The 19,280-nt window shown below is 47.9% G+C and overlaps 1 protein-coding gene across 7 annotated transcripts in view; it reads left to right on the top strand.

Moving 5' to 3' along the window:
• The window catches only part of Eps15l1 (epidermal growth factor receptor pathway substrate 15 like 1), an 85,522-nt gene that overhangs the window by 34,652 nt on the left and 31,590 nt on the right, over positions 1-19,280 (top strand). For 5 of the 7 annotated variants that reach the window (XM_013350726.2, XM_005359136.2, XM_026785373.1 and 2 more), the window contains exons 8-17: positions 217-276; positions 2,464-2,697; positions 5,486-5,643; positions 7,773-7,929; positions 8,169-8,254; positions 9,463-9,535; positions 10,038-10,199; positions 10,851-11,048; positions 12,493-12,657; positions 18,392-18,515. In XM_013350726.2, coding sequence (XP_013206180.1) covers positions 217-276; positions 2,464-2,697; positions 5,486-5,643; positions 7,773-7,929; positions 8,169-8,254; positions 9,463-9,535; positions 10,038-10,199; positions 10,851-11,048; positions 12,493-12,657; positions 18,392-18,515 — 1,417 coding nt within the window. Of the gene's footprint in view, positions 1-216; positions 277-2,463; positions 2,698-5,485; positions 5,644-7,772; positions 7,930-8,168; positions 8,255-9,462; positions 9,536-10,037; positions 10,200-10,850; positions 11,049-12,492; positions 12,669-18,391; positions 18,516-19,280 lie in introns of all 7 variants that reach the window. The other 2 variants (XR_003378074.1, XR_003378073.1) reach the window with 1 other exon arrangement.

Below are 19,280 nucleotides of genomic sequence, written 5' to 3'. Positions count from 1 at the left end.
CTCCCTCCCTCCCTTCCTCCCTCTTTCTCTTTGTGTGTGCGTGTGTGTGTACATATGTATGTGTGTGTGTATGTGGGGGTGTGTGGAAAGACAGGTACACAGCTTCTTAAGTGCCTCTGCTTGCTGTGACCTCATTCACTATTAATTCAGATGTTGCTTGTGCTGGGTGAGACTTTATAGGCACTTCCTCCCCTTGTATCTGTCTGTTTGTTGCAGGTCTGGGACCTCAGTGACATCGACAAGGATGGACATTTGGACCGAGATGAGTTTGCTGTGGTAAGTCCTCTGTATCCTGCTCCTCCCTTTTTGAGGCCTGAGGAAGTACTCACGGGGTGGGTATGGGAGTCTCTGTGTGACATCTTCTAATACTTAGAAAAGGTTCAGGGGCGCAGCAGAGTTCGCAGCTGCCTTCACTGATCCAGTGTAGTCTTACAATTTCTGTTCACCATCCTTCCTCCTTCTCTGTCTCTTCCTTCTCCTCCCTCCCCCTCCCCGTGCTCCCTCCTCTTCATCACATCATCTTTTGTTACCCATCGATTCTCTCATCCTCCCTGCCTGTGGCCTCGCACCCTTTCCCGGTCCCCTCACCCCTCCCTCACTTCTCTTTCTCTCTCTCATACACACACACTTTTTCCTGGATCATTTTCAAGGAGATAAATTGCAAACACAGTGCCTTTATTTTTGTAATAATTGGAGCTGGTCTTTTTTTTAAATTTTAATTAAATATCCATTCAAATATTTACACTTCCTTCCCTCCTCCCAATCCCCTATGAGTGGTTGGTCCACCAGCTGAGGCAGTGTGCCTGTTCTAATGGGAGCTCACCAAATTCAAGCTGGATCCGGTCTAAATGAACATGTGATCAAACCAGACTCTCTGATTGAGCTGGTCTTTTGTTTGTTTGTTTTTGTATTTTTTTTTTTTTGAGACAGGGTCTCAGATAATTGGAGCTGGGTTTTTTTGTTTGTTTTTGTGTTTTTACAGAGAGACAGGATTTCACTGTGTGGTCCTGGCTATCCTGAAACTCACTCTGTAGACCCAGCTGGCCTCAAACTCAGATATCTGCCTGCCTCTGCCTCCCAAGTGATAGGCTCAAAGGCTTGTGCCACCGCTGCCTGGCTTGAAGCTGGTCTTAAACTCCTGATTCTTCTGCCTCTTATTTCCCTAGTTTTAGAATTATACATGAACAGCGCCTGGACTTCCAGTTACATTTTAAAATAGACTTTAAAATCTGTGATATTGGGGCTGGAGAATTGTCTCAGGGCTTAAGAGCATAGCAGAGGACCAGGGTTTGATTCCCATCTCCTAAATGGAGACTCACAGCATCTGTAACTTCAGTTACAAGAGATCTGACACCCTTTTCTGGCCTCCATGAGCTCTGCACACACCTAATGGACAGACACACAGGCAGGCAAAACACTCATATATATAAAAATAAATCTCGAAAATCTGTGATTTTTGTCAGTGTGTACCTGTCATCCTAGTACTCAGAAGGCTGAGGCAGGAGGATTGGGATTCATATCAAGACTGCCTCCATATAAATAAATACATAGACATGATTTAGAACACGTCTCTCTGCTCCCCCTGCCTGTCCTCTCTCTGTCCCCTCTGGGATCTACTCCGTGTCTCCTGAGTATTTTGAAGTAGAAGCTCCTTTCAGGGTCTGTGCACTTCCAGATTTCAGAAATTTGGTAATCAAGCTTAGTGGTCATACCTCATACTGATGGACTCAGGACTGTTACATACATGTATTTCACTTTTCCTGTCTGTTCTTGGCTATTACAACTTTTTTATTGCTAATAGATTAATAACGATTGAAATAAAGTAATTGCAGCAAAGACTGGGGCTCAGTGGGTAGAGTACTTATTAGCGTGCACAAAGCCCTGGAGTCATCCCATGCCACATAAATCAGGTGTGGTGGCACATGCCTGTAATCTCAGCACTCTGGAGGTGGTCACGGCAGGGAGATCAGGTGTTCAAGGTCAGTTATTTAGTAAGCATGAGGCCAGCCTGAGAAACATGTCTCAAAACAGTCATGGCAATGTACTGTAATTAGAAGTGTTACGAATGTGGTCTTTTGTTTCTGGAATTTCCTACCTAACATTTCAGACCACGGGTAACTCAAACCTTGGCAAGGAACCCTCAGATCTGGCTGTGTGGTGTCTGGGACGTTGTCTGTGCTCACAAAGAACCCTCAGAACTGGCTGTGTGGTATCTGAGCAGTTGTTTCTGCTCACAAGGAACCCTCAGAACTGTGTGGTGTCTGGATGGATGTCTGTGCTCACTTCACTTGCGTAAATTTAATATGGCTCAAGAAGCTGCAGAGGAGGCTGATGTCTGAGAAAAGATGAACAGATTCCTTGGAGCCTCTAGGGGTTCCCATGGCTCCCAAGACTGCACGAGACTCTCTTTCAGTTCTGTGGCCCCTGCCCCTCAGTTCCTTTCTCTTCTCGTTGGCACCACAGGCCATGCATTTGGTGTACCGCGCCTTGGAGAAGGAACCAGTGCCCTCCGTCCTGCCCCCATCCCTCATCCCACCCTCCAAGAAGAAGAAGACAGTGTTTGCAGGAGCTGTGCCTGTCCTGCCTGCCAGCCCCCCACCCAAAGACAGCCTCCGCTCCACGCCATCCCATGGCAGCGTCAGCAGCCTCAACAGCACAGGCAGCCTGTCTCCAAAGCACAGTGTCAAGCAGACTCAGGTCAGTGTCCACTGTCCGGTTCTGCACGCACCTACCTACCTACCTTCCTTCCTTCCTTCCTTCCTTCCTTCCTTCCTTCCTTCCTTCCTTCCTTCCTTCCTTCCTTTTTTTTTTAATTGATTTTTATTGAGCTCTACGTTTTTCTCTGGTCCCCTCCCTGCCTCTCCTCTCTCTTTTCTTTTACATATGAGGGTGCCCTTGAATTTGGGGCATAGATGTTCAGTATTGAGATTTCCTCTTGATGGATTTTTTCCTGTGACTAAAATGAAATGTCCTTCTTTGTCTCTTTTGATTGATTTTAGTTTGAAGTCTATTTTGTTAAATATTAGGATAGCTACACCCACTTGTTTCTTAGGTCCATTTGATTGGAATATTTTTTCCCAACCCTTTAATCTGAGATGATGTCTATCTTTGAGGTTACGGTGTGTTTCTCGTATGTAGAAGAAGTATGGATTCTGTTTTTGTATCCAATCCAATAGCCTATGCCATTTTATAGGTGAGCTGAGTCCATTTATATTAAGGGATATTAATAACCAGTGATTACTATCTCCTGTTAATTTAGTTTTCATGGTTGGTGATGTTTATTTGTGTGCTTTTCCCTTTGGAATTTACTGCTGTGAGACCATCAATTGTCTGTTTTTGTTGGGGTAGCCGACTTCCTTGGGTTGGAGTTTTTCTTCTAGTATTTTGTGTAGGGCTGGGTTTGTGGCTAGGTATTGGTGAAATCTGGTTTTGTCACGGGATATCTTGTTTTGTTCTTCAGTGGTGATTGACAGTTTTTCTGGGTATAGTCGTCTGGGCTGGCATCTGTGGTCTCTTAATGTCTGCATAACACTTGACCACGACCTTCTGGCTTTCATTGACTCCAATGAGAAGTCAGATATAATTCTGATAGGTCTACGTTTATATGTTATTTGGCCTTTTTCCTTTGCAGCTCTTAATATTCTTTCTTTATTCTGTATGTTTAGTGCTTTGATTATAATGTAGCGAGGAGACTTTTTTTTTTTGATCCAGTCTGTATGGTGTTCTCTAAGCTTCTGATATCTTCATAGGCATATCTTTCTTTAGGTTGGGAAAGTTTTTTTCTATGATTTTGTTAAATATATTTTCTGTGCTTTTGAGTTAAACTTCTCCTTCTTCTATACCTATTATTCTTAGGTTTGGCCTTTTCACGGTGTCCCATATTTCCTGGATATTTTAGGTTAAGCTTTTGTTAGATTTAATGTTTTCTTTGACTGATGAGTCTATTCCCTCTATTATATCTTCAGCACTTGAGATTCTCTCTTCCATCTCTTGTATTCTGCTGATAATGCTTGCGTTTGCCGTTCCTGATCATTTTCTCATGATTTATGTTTCTATAATTCCCCCAGCTTGTGTTTTCTTTATTGTCTCTATTTTAGTTTTCAAGTCTTGAATAGTTTTTTTTCCTGTTTGATTGCTTTTTCTTGGTTTTCTTTAAGGGATTTGCTGATGTCTTCCAATTTTTTGTTTGCCTTTTTCTCCATTTCTTTGAGGGAATTTCTCATTTCTTCTTTAAGAGTTTCAAACATTGTCCTGAAGTTATTATTTAGGTTATTTTCTTCTGCTTCATCTATATTTGGTTGTTCAAGTCTTGCTGTTGTAGAGTCTTTAGGTTTTACTGGTGTTGTGTTGCTCTTTGTGATGTTGCGTGTGATCTTACCTTTTCTACTCATCTTTCCTCTAATAGGTGTGGTTCTTGCTGTCTGTATTCTGTTGATTAATGTAGATGCCAGTGAATCCAAGGCTCAGATGGTTGTTCCTCGTGGTACAGTCAGTGCCACAGTTCTAGTTACCCTGTTGGTCACTCCCGGACTCTGCTCCACTCCCTTGGAGTTTGCTGTCTTAGGCCTGCTCTAGCCTAGATTTTCAGCTCAGACCTGTTTCTGTAGATGTGCCTGTTCTGGATCTGTTCCTACAGAGGTCCCTGGCTTGGGGTTGGTCCTGTACAGGACTCTGGCTCTGATCTACTCCCTTGTAGTTCCCAGGCTCAGGTGCACCCAGACCTGTAGAGAACCTTGCTCAGGCTTACTCCCTCAGAGGTCCCAGACTCACGTCTGGACCTGCAGAGATCTCTGGTTCCTGCCTACTCCCTTGGAGGTCCCAGACTCACAGAGGTCCTGGCTCAGGCCTAGTTCCTCGGAGGTCCTGCACCATTATTTCTTGACAGCAAAAAAAAGAAAACTTTGATTCAGTTCTCTAAAAAAATTGACTAGAGGTGTGGGGCTGGAGAGATGACTGCTTCTGTAGAGGACCCGGGTTTAATTCTCAGCATCCACATTGCAGCTCACAGCAGTCTGTACTTATGCATGTGATGCATAGACAGTAACACCAATACACATAAAATAAATAACCTAGAAAAATTTCTAGAAGGATTCAGAATTAACTTTCTTGCTCACTTGCAGGTAAGTGAAATTGTTCCCTGGTACCTGTGAAGCCTGGGCTCCAGAACCCCCAGGGTGCCAGTGGCCTGCAGTGGTGTCCTCATTGAAGCGATACAGTGTCTTCACAGAGCCCAGAGTGTGTGCTCCTAGACTTTCCACATTCAGAGAAAAGACTCACCTGGGTTCAAGTTCCAGCACCCAGTGGCAGCTCACAGCTGTCTGTAACTCTTGTTCCAGGGAATCTGATGCCCTCATGCAGACATACCTGCAGGCAAAACACCAATTAAAAATAAATAACTTATTTTTAAAAAATGAAAAGAAAGCCTAGATGTTAGCTCAGACTAGAACAGGCCTCATGGGTAAGTCACTGTTGTAATATGTTTCAGCCGCCAGTAGCCTGGGTGGTGCCTGTGGCAGATAAGATGCGCTTTGATGAGATCTTCTTGAAGACAGACCTGGACCTTGATGGCTATGTGAGTGGCCAGGAAGTAAAGGAGATCTTCATGCACTCGGGCCTCACACAGAACCTTCTGGCACACATTTGGTAAGAGTGGAAGCCATGGTGGAGGTGGCTCTGAGAGGCTGGGAAGTGGGCAGACAGGAGGAAGGGCTCCAGTTTCCCAGGTGCCAGTGAACAGGGAAGTTGGGTCAGCCTTCGTACTGGAGAGCTCTGTTGGGACAATTTCTCCACAAGCCTTACCTTGCTTCAGTTACCTGGGAAAATCATTCTGCCTACCACTTGGGTAAGCCAGAGAGGGTCTTGATAGTTTACTGAAGTCCTACTTGAAAGGGCAACACCTGCTTCCAACAGGGAGGAAGGTAGGGAGTAGGACCCTTATTTGTTCCTCAGTGTTATGGGAACCCTTTCCTGGGGAGATGTAATAACACACCCCCCCCCCACACACACACACATAGTGCACCAAGGATATACCCAAGTTCATACCACTGAAGTCCATTGGGGCACCAATGACTTAACTGGGCTTGCAGTTGATAGGTGAGATGTTTCTTACAAGAGTGTGAGGCACCCCAGAAAGGCTGATGACCTCCACAGCGGCACTGATGGAGGCCTGTTCAGTTAACTTTCTACACTCGGTGGCCCTTGGCACATCCTGGGATCCTTGGCTATGTGAGATTAGCGCAGAATTACATACAGTGTTTGGGATGTATAGATGAGGGTCTAGCAACCCTCCCTACCCTGTCCTCTTATGGGAGATTGATTTAGTTAAAATATCTATTGTTGTGATAAAACACTGTGACCAAAAGCAATGCGGAATGGTTTATTTTTGCTTACATTTTCAGATAAAAGTCCATCACTGAGAGAAATCAGATAGGAACTCAAAAAAGGAATGTGGAGGCAGGAGTTAAAGCAGGGGCCATGGAGGAGTGCTGCTTACTGGCTTGCTTGCTCCTCTTGGCTTGCTCAGCCTCCTTATACAGCTCAGGACCACTTGCAAAGGGACCACCCACAGTGAGCTGCCCCCTATTTTCAGTCATTAATCAAGAAAATTCCCGCACAGAGCTGCCTATAGTCCAATCTGATGGAGACATTTTCTCAAGAAGCCTCTACCCAGATGTGTCTGGGTTGTGTAAAGTTTTAAAAAAATCAGCCAACACAGGGACAGACAGTCACGAGCCAATAGGCTCACTCTCAGGGTTCTCACAACTGTTCTGGTGTAGATGGTGGCCACTGTGTAACACTTGGTGCTGGGTGGAGGAGCCATCTTCATCCTCCCTCTGCCGTCTCAGAATGGGGTTCCTGTGGTTGCCTGGTTCAGGGCATTGTTAGCTTGTCTAGAGCCAGGGTCTTGAGTGACTTCCTGACTGCAGCAGGGAAACTGAGCTGGTTACATGATGGCCAGAAAGAACTATCTTGAATAATCCTAGCCGGGCAGGGAAGAGAGCTGGCCAAGGGGCCTCGGTCACGGAGTTGCCTCTTTAGACAGGCTGCTGGCTCCTTCAGAGCTGAGCTGCTGCACTCAAGTAATGGAGGAGCTACAGAGAGCAGCCCATGTCTGCTGTTTTTCAGCAATGCTCTGCAAGTACCTGCTGCAGAGTGGGCCCTTGAAGACCTTGTGCTCTGCCTTTGGCTGATGACTGCATTTTAACAGCAACTGCATCGGTCACCAGTAGTGGAAGTGTTTGCCCCTCACGAGGCCATTCACTGCCAGTTCAAGTCTGGGGCATTCCTGTTCTCTCTTATTCCACACTAGGAACAGAGAGGCCAGAGGCAAGTTCCTGGTGGTACAGACACTGTGGCAGGGACTATGTCTCCAGACTTCCATAGTGCAGCTCTTGTCCCCACTGACTCACACACCGGTAGATCTCCAGATTCTCCAGGAATCAGAGTGTAGGCCTGCGCCTTCTGCACGGGAGCTAATGGGGCAACCACGTCTCTACAGTACCGTGAATGAGGTGAACCAAGAAAGCCTTGACCCTTACAGTCAGTTGGAAGTGTATGCTAGGGGCAGGGTCCTTCCTGAGGCCAGGCATTTCAATTGTGTAGGCCAGACCCTCACTCCTGTACTGTCGGCCTGTTACCAGCCTCCAGTAGGTGCTCATCAGCACTAGGGAAATGTGGAGGCCATGCTCAGGGCTTGCTTGGTAAGTGGGGCATGCTCAGGGTAGGTGGCAAGCACAGCTGTGGTGTGTAATTGCATCCCACGTCTCTCCCAGGGCCCTGGCTGATACGAGACAAACGGGGAAGTTAAGCAAAGAGCAATTCGCGCTAGCTATGTATTTCATTCAGCAGAAGGTCAGTAAAGGCATCGACCCTCCTCAAGTCCTCTCGCCAGACATGGTACCACCCTCGGAGAGAGGCACTCCCGTTCCAGTGAGTAACCAGACACCCTTGCTTCTGTTGTTCCCTCCACCCACCAGAAGGTGGTGCTGGTGCTCCAAGAGCCCCTAAGTCCTCAGTCCCCAAGCCCAGGTTGGGGATGGGTGTGGGGTATCCTGTGACTGGCCCACCTGGAGTGTTCTCAGGCCATTGGCCAGCACTTTGGTCCCCTGCTGTACCAGAGATGTGGGCTGTTGGCTTCCTGTGACTCTGTGTCTGACATTTTATCCTAGGATAGTTCGTGTGCTCTCGGGTCAGGGGAATTCACAGGTGTTAAGGAGCTGGATGACATTAGCCAGGAGATCGCTCAATTGCAGAGGTATGTGACTGCCCTCTTCCCTGGTGGCTCGTGATGCAGTGGCCTTGTGTCCATGCCCCCAGTAAGCCTCTGAGGGACGGGAGAACACAGTCTTTTCAGATCTGCTTCTGTTTGGGTCTTTGTTGCTCTGAGCCCACATTGTCCAGGTAGCCTCAGCAGGTTGTGGCTACACAGTTGCACAGGGACACAGACAGCAGAGATGAGCCCAGCTTAGGAGAGAGACCCTCATCTGGAGCACCTGGTCTGCACAGTGGGCCAGTTCCTCACTGCCCTTCACCACAGTGGGTGACTGCTACTGCTCTCCATGTCACTCCTCATGGCTCCCTGAGCCCAGTTTTGTTTCCAGTCCTGCCTTTCAGAAAATTCTACTGTGTCTCCCCATGATCACAACAGCTCCTCAGAGTCCACTGTTTGTTGTGGTGCTGGTTGGCGTTCATGTGCAGACCTTTGTCCCCAGTGTCCCTCTACTCTTGTTGAGTGGACCCTCAGTGTCAGACTGCTGAGTAGCATTTCCCTGGGTGTGGAATGTAGGGATGGTGTCTCTCTGTGCGACAGTCATGGAATTGAGCAGTGTGGTGACGTAAGTGTGTTATGGAGGTGCCTGTACCAACTGTCTGGGGTGTTGGAGCCCATGGAAAAGGTGTGTGCCTGAGCTTCTCTCTGGGTCCTTGCCCCTTTGGGCCCAAGTTCTCCATTTTCTTGCTGACTGTCAACTGGGGTGGGGGGGTTGCTAATGTTGGAGACCACTTTTATACCTCCCTGTTTACCTCCTGAACCTTCAGAGTTAGTAAGGGCTTGGCTAGTCCCTGTCACACTTAGCAGTCTCCATTTTCCTCTTTGGCCATCAGATGGGGAAGACACTGTGCTCTCAGGCAGTGAGCACTGGGAGAGGAGCCTCTTGTGTGCAGGTTCCGCTGTGACCTAGGGTGGGGGATTGTTGGTTAGTCCAGGAGTGTTGCTGCAAAGAGTACCTAAGACTAGATAATGTATAAAAGAGAGCGGCTTCTTTCCCTCAGTTTAAGAAACTCATCTATCTGGTCTCTGATGAGGACCTCAGGACATAGGCTGTCACAGTGACATAGGACCAGTTTTATGGCAAACCTGAGGGGACAGGACACATGAAGGGTCATGGGTCATTCGAGGTCAGGGTCACAGCTGCGTACTATGAGTATGGACTCACTTTTTCTGCGTTGTCTTTAAACCTGCAGAGAGAAGTACTCACTGGAACAAGACATCCGAGAAAAGGAAGAGGCCATCAGACAGAAAACCAGCGAAGTACAGGTATGGATGCTGCACCTTGGCTTGTATTTTTTTCTTCTGATACAGGGTTTCTCCGTGTAGCCCTGGCTGTCCTGAAACTCACTCTGTACACCAGGCTATCCTTGAACTCACAGAGATCACCTGCCTCTGCTTTCCCAGTGCTGGAATTAAAGGTGTGTGCCACTACTGCCTGGCAGCTTGGGCCTGTTTTGTGCTGAGTGTAGGGAACATGCTTTAGAAACAGCTTTGGGATTGCAAAGTGTTTTTGTTTCCTTGCCGGCATTGGTGATGAACCTGGGGTTTCATTCATACTTGGTAGGCAATGACCATAAAAAACCTGCCTCACCTGTGCTCAGGTGCCAGACAAGAACCCAGGACCTCATGCTCACCCTCAGCCAGCACGGGGATGGAGCATCATCTTACAGAGGTCCAACAAAGCCACAGCCAAGCCCAAAGAATGCTTTTAATCTCTCCTTGTTCAGGGCCATTAACAGTGTCAGTCAACACCTTCCCATTTCCCTAGGAGTTACAAAATGACCTGGACAGGGAAACCAGCAGTCTACAGGAACTTGAGACACAGAAGCAGGATGCCCAAGACCGCCTGGATGAGATGGACCAGCAAAAGGCCAAGTTGCGGGACATGCTGAGTGATGTGCGGCAGAAATGCCAGGATGAGACCCAGATGGTGAGTCCCATGGTGTGGAAGATGTTCCGAGTGTCCCTAACAGCCAACAGATGACCGAATGCCTGGAGTGGAATCTCCCGACCCATGAATGATCCCTCCATCCCTAGAGATCAAATTGCAGAATTGCATGGCTTTCATAACCATGGCCTGGACACCCGGCTGTGGTCTGTGTCCCACATCAGGAAACAGCTCCGGGTGCCTCTCTGCTGCTTCCATTTTATGTGCATTGGTATAAAGGTGTCAAATCCCCTGGAACTGGATTTACAGACAGTTGTTAGCTGCCATGTGGGTGCTGGGAATTGAGCCCAGGTCCTCTGGAAGAGCAGTCAGTGCTCTTAACCACTGAGCCATCTCTCCACCCCCCCCCCCATTCTGCCTTTTAAAAAATGTTTATTATTATACTTACTCATTTTTTGTGAGAGATATTGTGTGTGTGTGTGTGTGTGTGTGTGTGTGTGTGTGTGTGTGTGTAGGTTAGAGGATTTCAGTGGGGCTTGGTCCTTTCCTTTCACTCTGTGCACCCACCCTGATTTTGAGACTCGGCAGTTTCCATGTGTACCCACTAAGCACCTCCCCAGCTTCACACAGTGAAAAAGTTCGATGTCTTGTCTTTCTGTCCCTGACTCGTGAGTTCCTTGACTGTCACTTCAGATCTCATCACTGAAAACCCAGATCCAGTCTCAGGAGTCAGACTTGAAGTCTCAAGAGGATGATCTCAACCGGGCCAAGTCAGAGCTGAATCGGCTGCAGCAGGAGGAGACACAGCTGGAGCAGAGCATCCAGGCAGGACGTGCCCAGCTGGAGACCATCCTCAAGTCCCTGAAGTCCACGCAGGATGAGATCAACCAGGTATTTTGATGGAGCTGGGGGCTAACTGAAGCTGGGTTCCCTGTGCGGCTGCACTGTTACTTGGGCTTTTTTGTCTCACCTGCCTGTGTGCTGTGGGTCAGTGGTGCTGGGGAGATTAACTGGCGGGGGCTTTATGTAGTGTGGCTCAGGGTGCCTGGCATGTTGTTCCATGAGTGCTTGGGCCTCTCCTGGCAGCTGGGAGGAAACTCTGACCATGCCCTGTCCTTCTGCATATAGTGAGCATTGAATTTTGTGGTGGTCTCTGGGATGCAGGCCACAGAAATAGGATGGTACTGGGCTTGATACATAGGAAAGAAAACCTGTGTCCTCTAGACTGAAAGTGCTTGTCTGCAGGTTACAGACTGGAGGACAACGTGGGGGTTAATTCTTTGGGATTGTTTTCAGGCTTTTTCCTCCCTCCTTCAGAGTCTTACATGGAGATGGTCCAATATGCACATAGAATTGCTGATAGAGTAATAGTTGATGATGGTACTAGACAGATGTCACTGTGTAGCCCCTGCAAGTCTGGAGCTCACTATGTAAACCAGTCTTTCCTTGAACTCATAGACCCTGCCTCTGTCTTGAGTGCTGGGTTTAAAGGTGTGTGCCACCATGGCCATCATCATTCCTTTTGTTTGTTTTGGTTTTCGTTTCAGGTTTTTTGGATTTGAGGTTTTGTTGTTGTTGTTCTTGAGACAGACTCTCATCGTATAGTTTAGGTCAGCCTTGAATTTGTGACATTCTCCACCTCAGCCTTTGCAGGCCTTCTGCTGGCTTCTCCTCTTCCCCTTCCTCTTGTTTTCATTAGCAGATACTACACAGTAGGTATCATTTTGACGTTCCTGTGTTTGCCTTCCCATCATTCCCAATACTCGTTTTTAAATTAGAGGAGACAGAAAACAACAATTGTAATCACAAAAAGCTGGACATGGTGATGCATGCCTTTAATCCCAGCTCTTGGGACACAGAGGCAGGTGGGTCTCTGTGACTTTGAAGCTAGCCTGGTCTACGTAGTGAGTTTTAGAACATCCAGAGCTATGTAGAGAGATCCTGTCTCAAAACAAAACAAAAATAAAGAAACAGGTTGGGTCCAGGACCAATTGGGTGCACTGAGCTGTCACTGTCCTCCGTGAGTTCTCTGTCTGGGAGTGAGGGAAAACATGCGCATAGTGAAAACCTGAGAGGTAACAGATTGCCATCCCAAATTCTGTATAATTGTAGTTGGTTGAGAATTGGCAAATGTTTGGGGGAGCGAGTACTCCTCTGGGGGTTGGACTGCAGAGCCCTGGAGCAGTAGGGTGTCTTGGTTTTCACGGATTAGTGCATCCTGAGTAGTATACAGCATGTGCAGGGCAGTCCTTCCCATGAGCATGATCCCCTGGGGAAGGCATCCTGCTGGCTGCACCCCAAGCTATTCTTGATGTCCATGATATTTATCTTGCAGGCGAGAAACAAGCTGTCGCAGCTTCAGGAAAGCCATCTAGAAGCTCACCGGAGCCTGGAACAGTATGACCAGGTGCCCGATGGGGTCTCTGGCACCAGCCTGCCTGACCTGGCCACCCTGAGTGAAGGCGTCTTGCTGGCAGAGAGGGGCGGCTTTGGAGCCATGGTAAAGGTCGAGTAAGCGTCACCTGGTCCTCGTGGGCTCTGCTGCAGCTGCAGAATCTGCACATAGCACTGGCTCCCTCGGTGCATGGCACCCCTTGTTTTTGATGGCAATCTGCACAGGGCCCAGGGGCTGGTGGTCAGATTTATCCAGCTGTCTAGAAGCTGTGAAGTCCAAGTGTTCCATTTCCTCAGAAGTGTTTCTATTGTAGAGGGCAAACCTAACCAAAGCCAATGTGGTCCCATGCAGTTCTGTGTTCCACTGATGGTGCTCTTGGGGTGCACGTGTGTTATTCAAGTCCAGTGATTCTGAAAGATGGAAAAACCACTGGAGGTACAGCTCGTAGTGAGCACCACAGGTCCCAGGTTCCATCCTGCAATGCACATTAAAAACACCGCAGCTTGTCTGCCTTCCAGGTGCTGTGTGGTCAGCTGTCAACTGGCCTTTCTGGGAGAACCTCAACACTGTGGCCTTTACTGTTTGTGAGCCATCAGCCCAGGCAGTGTAACCCTTCTCTCAAGTTGTCAGTGCCCGTTGTTGGAGCCATCAGCCCCCGCCTACGGATATCTCTTCAGTTAGGCTTCTGAGTCCTGGTATTTGGGCTGCTATGCTGCTCTTAACCACTTGGCCGCCTCATCTTCCAGGGCTCTGCCTTGCTCCAGCCCTGCTGCTTCTCCCTCTTTGTCCCTTCCCTTCTTGTCTTGTGCTCTAAACACAGCCACCTTTCCCTCTCTTCTCTGTGTTTCTTTCGCATCCAAGAACTTACAGGGAAGTCTGTATCTCTGTCTGTCCCTCGTGTCTGCCCACAGAAGTTCCCTTCACTCCTGGACTCAAAAGCAGGTGGCTTCCTGCCCACCTTGGCATCTCAGGCTTCACTGTTCCATGGGATTCCCATGGAATTCCCTGCGCTGTGGCCTGTAGCTGGTTTCTTGTGACTGCCCTCTCCACTTGGTCTCACCATTGCTTCCCATGCAGCTGGCTTGTCCTGTGTCCTGGGCCAGGGAAATGCTCACTCTAAGCCTGCCCTTGTAGACTGCTTGGTTTGTTGTTTTCTGTCTGTCTCTTGAGACAGGATGTCACTGCAGGCCAGGCTGGCCTAGAACTCCAGAGATTCCAGTTTTGGAGATTAAAGGTGTGTGCCTGGCTCTCCTTGGCTTTTATCGGGCTCACATCCTGGGCTGCATCTTTGCAGTGGGTGACAGTTTGCTGGTGGCTGGTCATTTCTGCTACCACCTGAGGCTTTTGTACCTGGGTATTTTTGTTCATTGTTGAAACAGGTGGAGTTTGTATGGTTGACTGTCACTTGTACAGTGTAACTATCAGATATATTACCTAAAAACTCAGTACTTGTGTCTGAAGGAACCCGCATCTCTTTGTATAAATAGTTTTAAGATAATTTCTGGGGCTATTGCCATTTCTTAATAAACACTTTGAAGCAAGGTCTTTGTTCAGTTTTCCATCTGGGGACTGTCTGGAGCAGAATGCTCCAGTTCTCTTCGTGGGGTGCAGCTAGGGGTTGTGCTTATGGAGAACAGTGCAACCAGAGTGGACATCTAGAACTTTCTGCAGGTGATTCTTTTTTTTAAACAATTTATTTATTATGTATACAATATTCTGTCTGTGTATATGTCTGCAGGCCAGAAGAGGGTACCAGACCTCATTACAGATGATTGTGAGCCACCATGTGGTTGCTGGGAATTGAACTCAGAACCTTTGGAAGAGCAGGCAATGCTCTTAACCACTGAGCCATCTCTCCAGCCCCTGCAGGTGATTCTTTTTTTTTTTTTTGGTTTTTCGAGACAGGGTTTCTCTGTGGCTTTGGAGCCTGTCCTGGAACTAGCTCTGTAGACCAGGCTGGTCTCGAACTCACAAGAGATCCGCCTGCCTCTGCCTCCCGAGTGCTGGGATTAAAGGCGTGCGTCACCACCGCCCGGCTCCTGCAGGTGATTCTTGAGTCACTGAGTTAAATGTTAGGTTCCCATCGTGGAGATATAGGATCTTAAGGCCATGCTCTTTTCTGTGTGTATATACTTAATTACTTTTTTCTTTCACAGTGCTGTAGGTGGAGTCCAGGGTCTAACATGTTAGCAAAGACGGAGCCCAGGGCTTCATGTGTTAGCAAAGATGGAGCCCAGGGCCTCACACATGTTAGCAAAGGTAGAGCCCAGGGCCTCACACATGTTAGCAAGTACTTAACCACCAAGCCTTGAACCAGCCCAAAGTCATGTTTATTTCTTGTGACTGATGGATACACAGCCTACCCAGCAGAGAAAAAGCTGTGAACCATCCCATTTGTTACTTGGACTCATCAGCACAGTTGGGTCCTTGGTCCCTTTCAGCCCCAATAACATGCAGGAGCCAAGGTTATGGACTCCCAGCAAGTAAATGAGAGCTACTTAGCAGGTTACTTGAACTCAGCTGAGAATGGGAATATTAAATCAGGACAGTTAGCAGGAGCTCCAGCATTGGGCCCCCACTCAACACACTTTTCATTTTGTTTTGTTTTGTTATTTGAGGCAGGGTCTCATGGTATAGCCATGGCTGACCTGGAACTCAATTATGTAGACCAGGCTGGCCTTGGGCTCAGAGAGATCCATATGCCTCTGCCTCCTAGTGCTGAGATAAAAGGGATGCACCCCACACCCAGCCCCCAACGCTGTAAAAAGCAGGGATGTCACAGAAATTTTTTGGTGCCCTCTGTGACCATATCTGTACTCTGAAAGCAGGCAGAACTTAAGGCTAATTGCTGCCTTGCTTTTGAAGGTATTGTCTGCATCTGAGCACATGGCTCATCAGTGGGGGCTTGCCTAGTGTATGTGAGGCCCTTGGTCCCATCCTCCATGCTGCAAAAGCTAGTAATTATATGAAATTAGTTAATGTGTTTTACCTCTGTGAAGGAACTTATCACCCATCCTAATGTAGTCACCTCATCATTGAGTGACCACATGATTCAGTGTCTGGGAAGATGGCATCTGCTAGTGGCATTGTAGATTGGTTCATCTGCTTCTAGGCATATGCTGATAGCATGTGTCCCGTATTTGGAAGTGCCACGGGCCTGTACTTAGCCTTGTATTCTGTCTCCCAGAGTGACATACCCTTCATTCTGGCTGGTAACTGGCTGTGTTCTCATTTGTGGGTAAGGAAAAGTCTTCTTTCCAGCTCCATTTCTTCCTTACTCTTAATGTGAGCCAGTGCCTTGGCTACAATGCTGAGCTGTACCCAGCTGTTCTATGGCCCCCTTCAGGGACGATGTCAAAGCTACATGAGGTGTGCGATTTCTCCTGACATTGCCATCCCACCATGTGAGAACTGGTAGTGCACTTCACAGGCATGTTTGTGCCATTGAAACCCACTCACTCATCGCCCTCCCTTCAGAATTGTAAGCAATAGATAGTACTCTGCCCTGTCCATAAACGGCAGCGTAAGCTTCCTTTCTGAGACCAAGATCCATCCCTCATCCCGTTGTCTCTTAGACACAGCCCATTCCTCACCCAGGGCTAGTCCAAGAGTCTTCTGCCTGACTCGGCTTTCTTAGGTCATAATCTTCTGCCAGTGTCTCTCTGTCCTTGAACCACAACAGCTGTGTGCCCTTCCTTTGCCCATGGTGTGGCAGAGAGGTCCATCTTCTGCCTCAGTGCACGGGGCAGTCTCCCATCACATTCCTCTCCGTCCTGAACCCCAGCAGCTGCACTGGGGTGTGCATCTCGGGGCTGGCAGCACCCAGGCGTCTTCAGCAGATGCTGCACTGACTGCATCTGTGCTTAACCTCCCTGAGCGCCAGGCCTGGCTTCCCTAGGAAGGCCTGTGCCCAGAAGCTCTGAAGAATTGGTCCCAGGTAAGAAGATGGCCCACCACTTCTTCAAGTTGTAACTACTGCTTACTATTTCTTTAATCTTTATTTCTTCATTTCCTGAGAATCTTGCTATGTGGCCAGGCTCATCAGGAACTCTTGTTCCAGGTGCTGGAAGCCTTATTAGAATGTGTCCCTTTAGACATTTGTCTGCTTTCACAGATACCCCAGCTTTGAATGACTTGGTCATGGGAGAGTGCTACTGTAAGCCATCTGCTGGCCATGATAGCGTATACATTTCCCAGCAGTCAGGGAGGCAGAAGCAGGCTGATGTGTGAGCCCAAGGTCAGCCTTGTCTACATAGTGAGTTCCAATCTAGTCAGGGCTGCACAGCGAGACCCCCTGTCTCCTTGGGGGTGGGGAGAGAGGGATTCCAGTTCAGTAGCCCTGTTTCTTGGAGGATTGTGTCTTTCTTAGGCAGAACAGAAGCCTGATTCTCAACCCAACATTCTGCTTGCAGGGGTCACCCCACCCCTTGGCCCATTTCCACTATGGAAAAGCACTCTTCAAAAGTAAATGGTTTTTTTTTCTGCTGCTTTGAATACACTTGCCAGTTTCTAGAAATAAGCACCTTTTTATAAAAATGCAAAATGCCCTGCATGCTTTAGCAACTCCCACTACACCAGGGTCACCCCAGACCTTACTTCCTGCTTGGGCAGAAACGGCCCACTTCTTTCTTGACATAGAACTGTGGGGGCTGGGGGCTGATGGCACTACCCCCCCCCACCATCATTCCACTTTCTGCCCCTGTGAATGTCATAAGTCCAGGGGCCTTTTATGAATGGGATCACACAGCATTTATCTCTCTTGTCACTGACCTCTTATTTCTATTTAGCTTCACATCCTCAAGTCTCCTCTTTTTTTCTATTTATTTCTTTTTATTTTTTAAAACAGTCTTTTCTCATTTTACATACCAATCCCAGTTCCCTTTCCCTCCCCTCTTCCTGCTCCCCCCACCTTCCACCCACCCCACCATCTACTCTTCAGAGAGAGTGAGGCTTCCCATGGGGAGTCAACAAAGTCTGACACATCTAAGGCCACCCCCCTTATATTGGGGCTGAGCAAGGTATCCCTCCAAAGAGAATGGGCTCTAAAAAGCCATTCAAACACTAGGGATAAATCCTAGTCCCACTGCCAGTGACCCCACAGACTGCCCCAGCCACACAGCTGTTACCTGCATGCAGAGGGCCTAGTCTGGCCCTATGCTGACTCTCCCGCTGTCAATCTGGAGTCAGTGAGCTCTCACTAGCTCAGGTCATCTGTTTCTGTGGGACCATCATAATCTTGACCCTTTTGCTCATATGATTACTCCTCCCTCTCTTCAACTGGACTCTGGGAGCTTGGCCCAGTGCTAGCTGTGGATCTCTGTATCTGCTTCCATCAGTTGTTATATGAAGTTTCTTTGATGACAATTAAGGTAGTCATAAATCTGACTGCAGGGGAAAATCAGTTCAGGTACCTCTCCACTATTGAAGTCTCCTCTTTTCACAGCAGAATTTCCTTCCTCTTCAAGGTTGGATATTATTCTACCATATGGGTGGTTTTTTTTTTTTTCTTTTTTTTTTTTTTTTTTTGGTTTTTCGAGACAGGGTTATATGGGTGGATTAGATTCCATCTATTTGCTCATTTCCCTCAGTGATTTTATTAGAGTTGTTTTAAATTTATTGCAACACTGCAAAGCTGTGGTGCAGAGTTTCCATGTGTGCCATGCCTGGTTTCTATTGCATCTCAGCAAATAAACCAGCGTCTAGGGTTGTTTTTCTGAAATGTCCACTTGTGGGACTACTCTTGAGGTATTCTGTCCTGGCTCACACTGCGTCAAGTGCAGGTCTGATTTAGGTGTAGGTCAGAAGTAACTCAGAGCCTGTTCTTTCTTCACAATCCTAGGATGATCCTTTCAAAAACAAAGCCTTACTGTTTAGCAACAACTCCCAAGAACTACATCCAGACCCTTTCCAGGCGGAGGACCCCTTCAAATCTGACCCATTTAAAGGAGCTGACCCCTTCAAAGGTATGCCCAGCCAGTGAAAGGACTGTTGTTTCTCCTCCTTTTTAAATGCTTTTCTTATGGGGTTTTCACCTGCATGTGTATGCATCATGTATATTCAGTGCCACTAGAGGGCACAAGAGGATGTCAAAGCCACCATGTGGGCACTAGGACTTGAACCTGGGCCCTCAGCAGGATCAACTGACACTCTTAACTGCTAAGCCACAGATTTTTGTTTTTTGTTTGTTTTGGAGATAGGATTTCTCCATGTAGCGTGGCTGTCCTAGAACTTGCTTTGTAGACCAGGCTGGCCACGAACTCACAAAGATCCTCCTGCCTCTGCTTTGCTTGTGTTGTGATTAAAGATGTGTGCCACCATGCCTGAGGAGCTTTCAGATTTTGATCTTAGATGTAAGGGACAGATCCAGCAGCTTTGGCTGTCACAGGTCATTATGACATGACCAGGACAATCACTGTGTCTCTATTCTGTGACTAAGCAAGTTAGGAGGAAATACAGGGATCCAGAGTGGAGAAGGAAAAGTGAGTTCATGAAGACTGTAGTTCTTTCTGTAGCCAGCCAGGCATCTGGGCCATCTCAAGTGTTTTCCTGCTTGAGACTGCCACTTTCACCCATAAACTTTCTGTGGCAGGGCCGGGGTGCACAGGGTCCACTTTTTTCCCTTAAACCAGGCAGGAGACATGTCTGCACTGTCCTCCTCCACTCAGCTGACTGCAGAGACATGTCTCCACTGTCCTCCTCCACTCAGGTGACTGCAGAGACATGTCTCC

This window comes from Microtus ochrogaster, linkage group LG1, assembly GCF_000317375.1.
Source record: "Microtus ochrogaster isolate Prairie Vole_2 linkage group LG1, MicOch1.0, whole genome shotgun sequence".
Lineage (NCBI taxonomy): Eukaryota > Metazoa > Chordata > Mammalia > Rodentia > Cricetidae > Microtus > Microtus ochrogaster.
The sequence above is the reverse complement of the archived record's forward strand: the minus strand, read 5'-3'. Positions and strand labels throughout refer to the sequence as shown.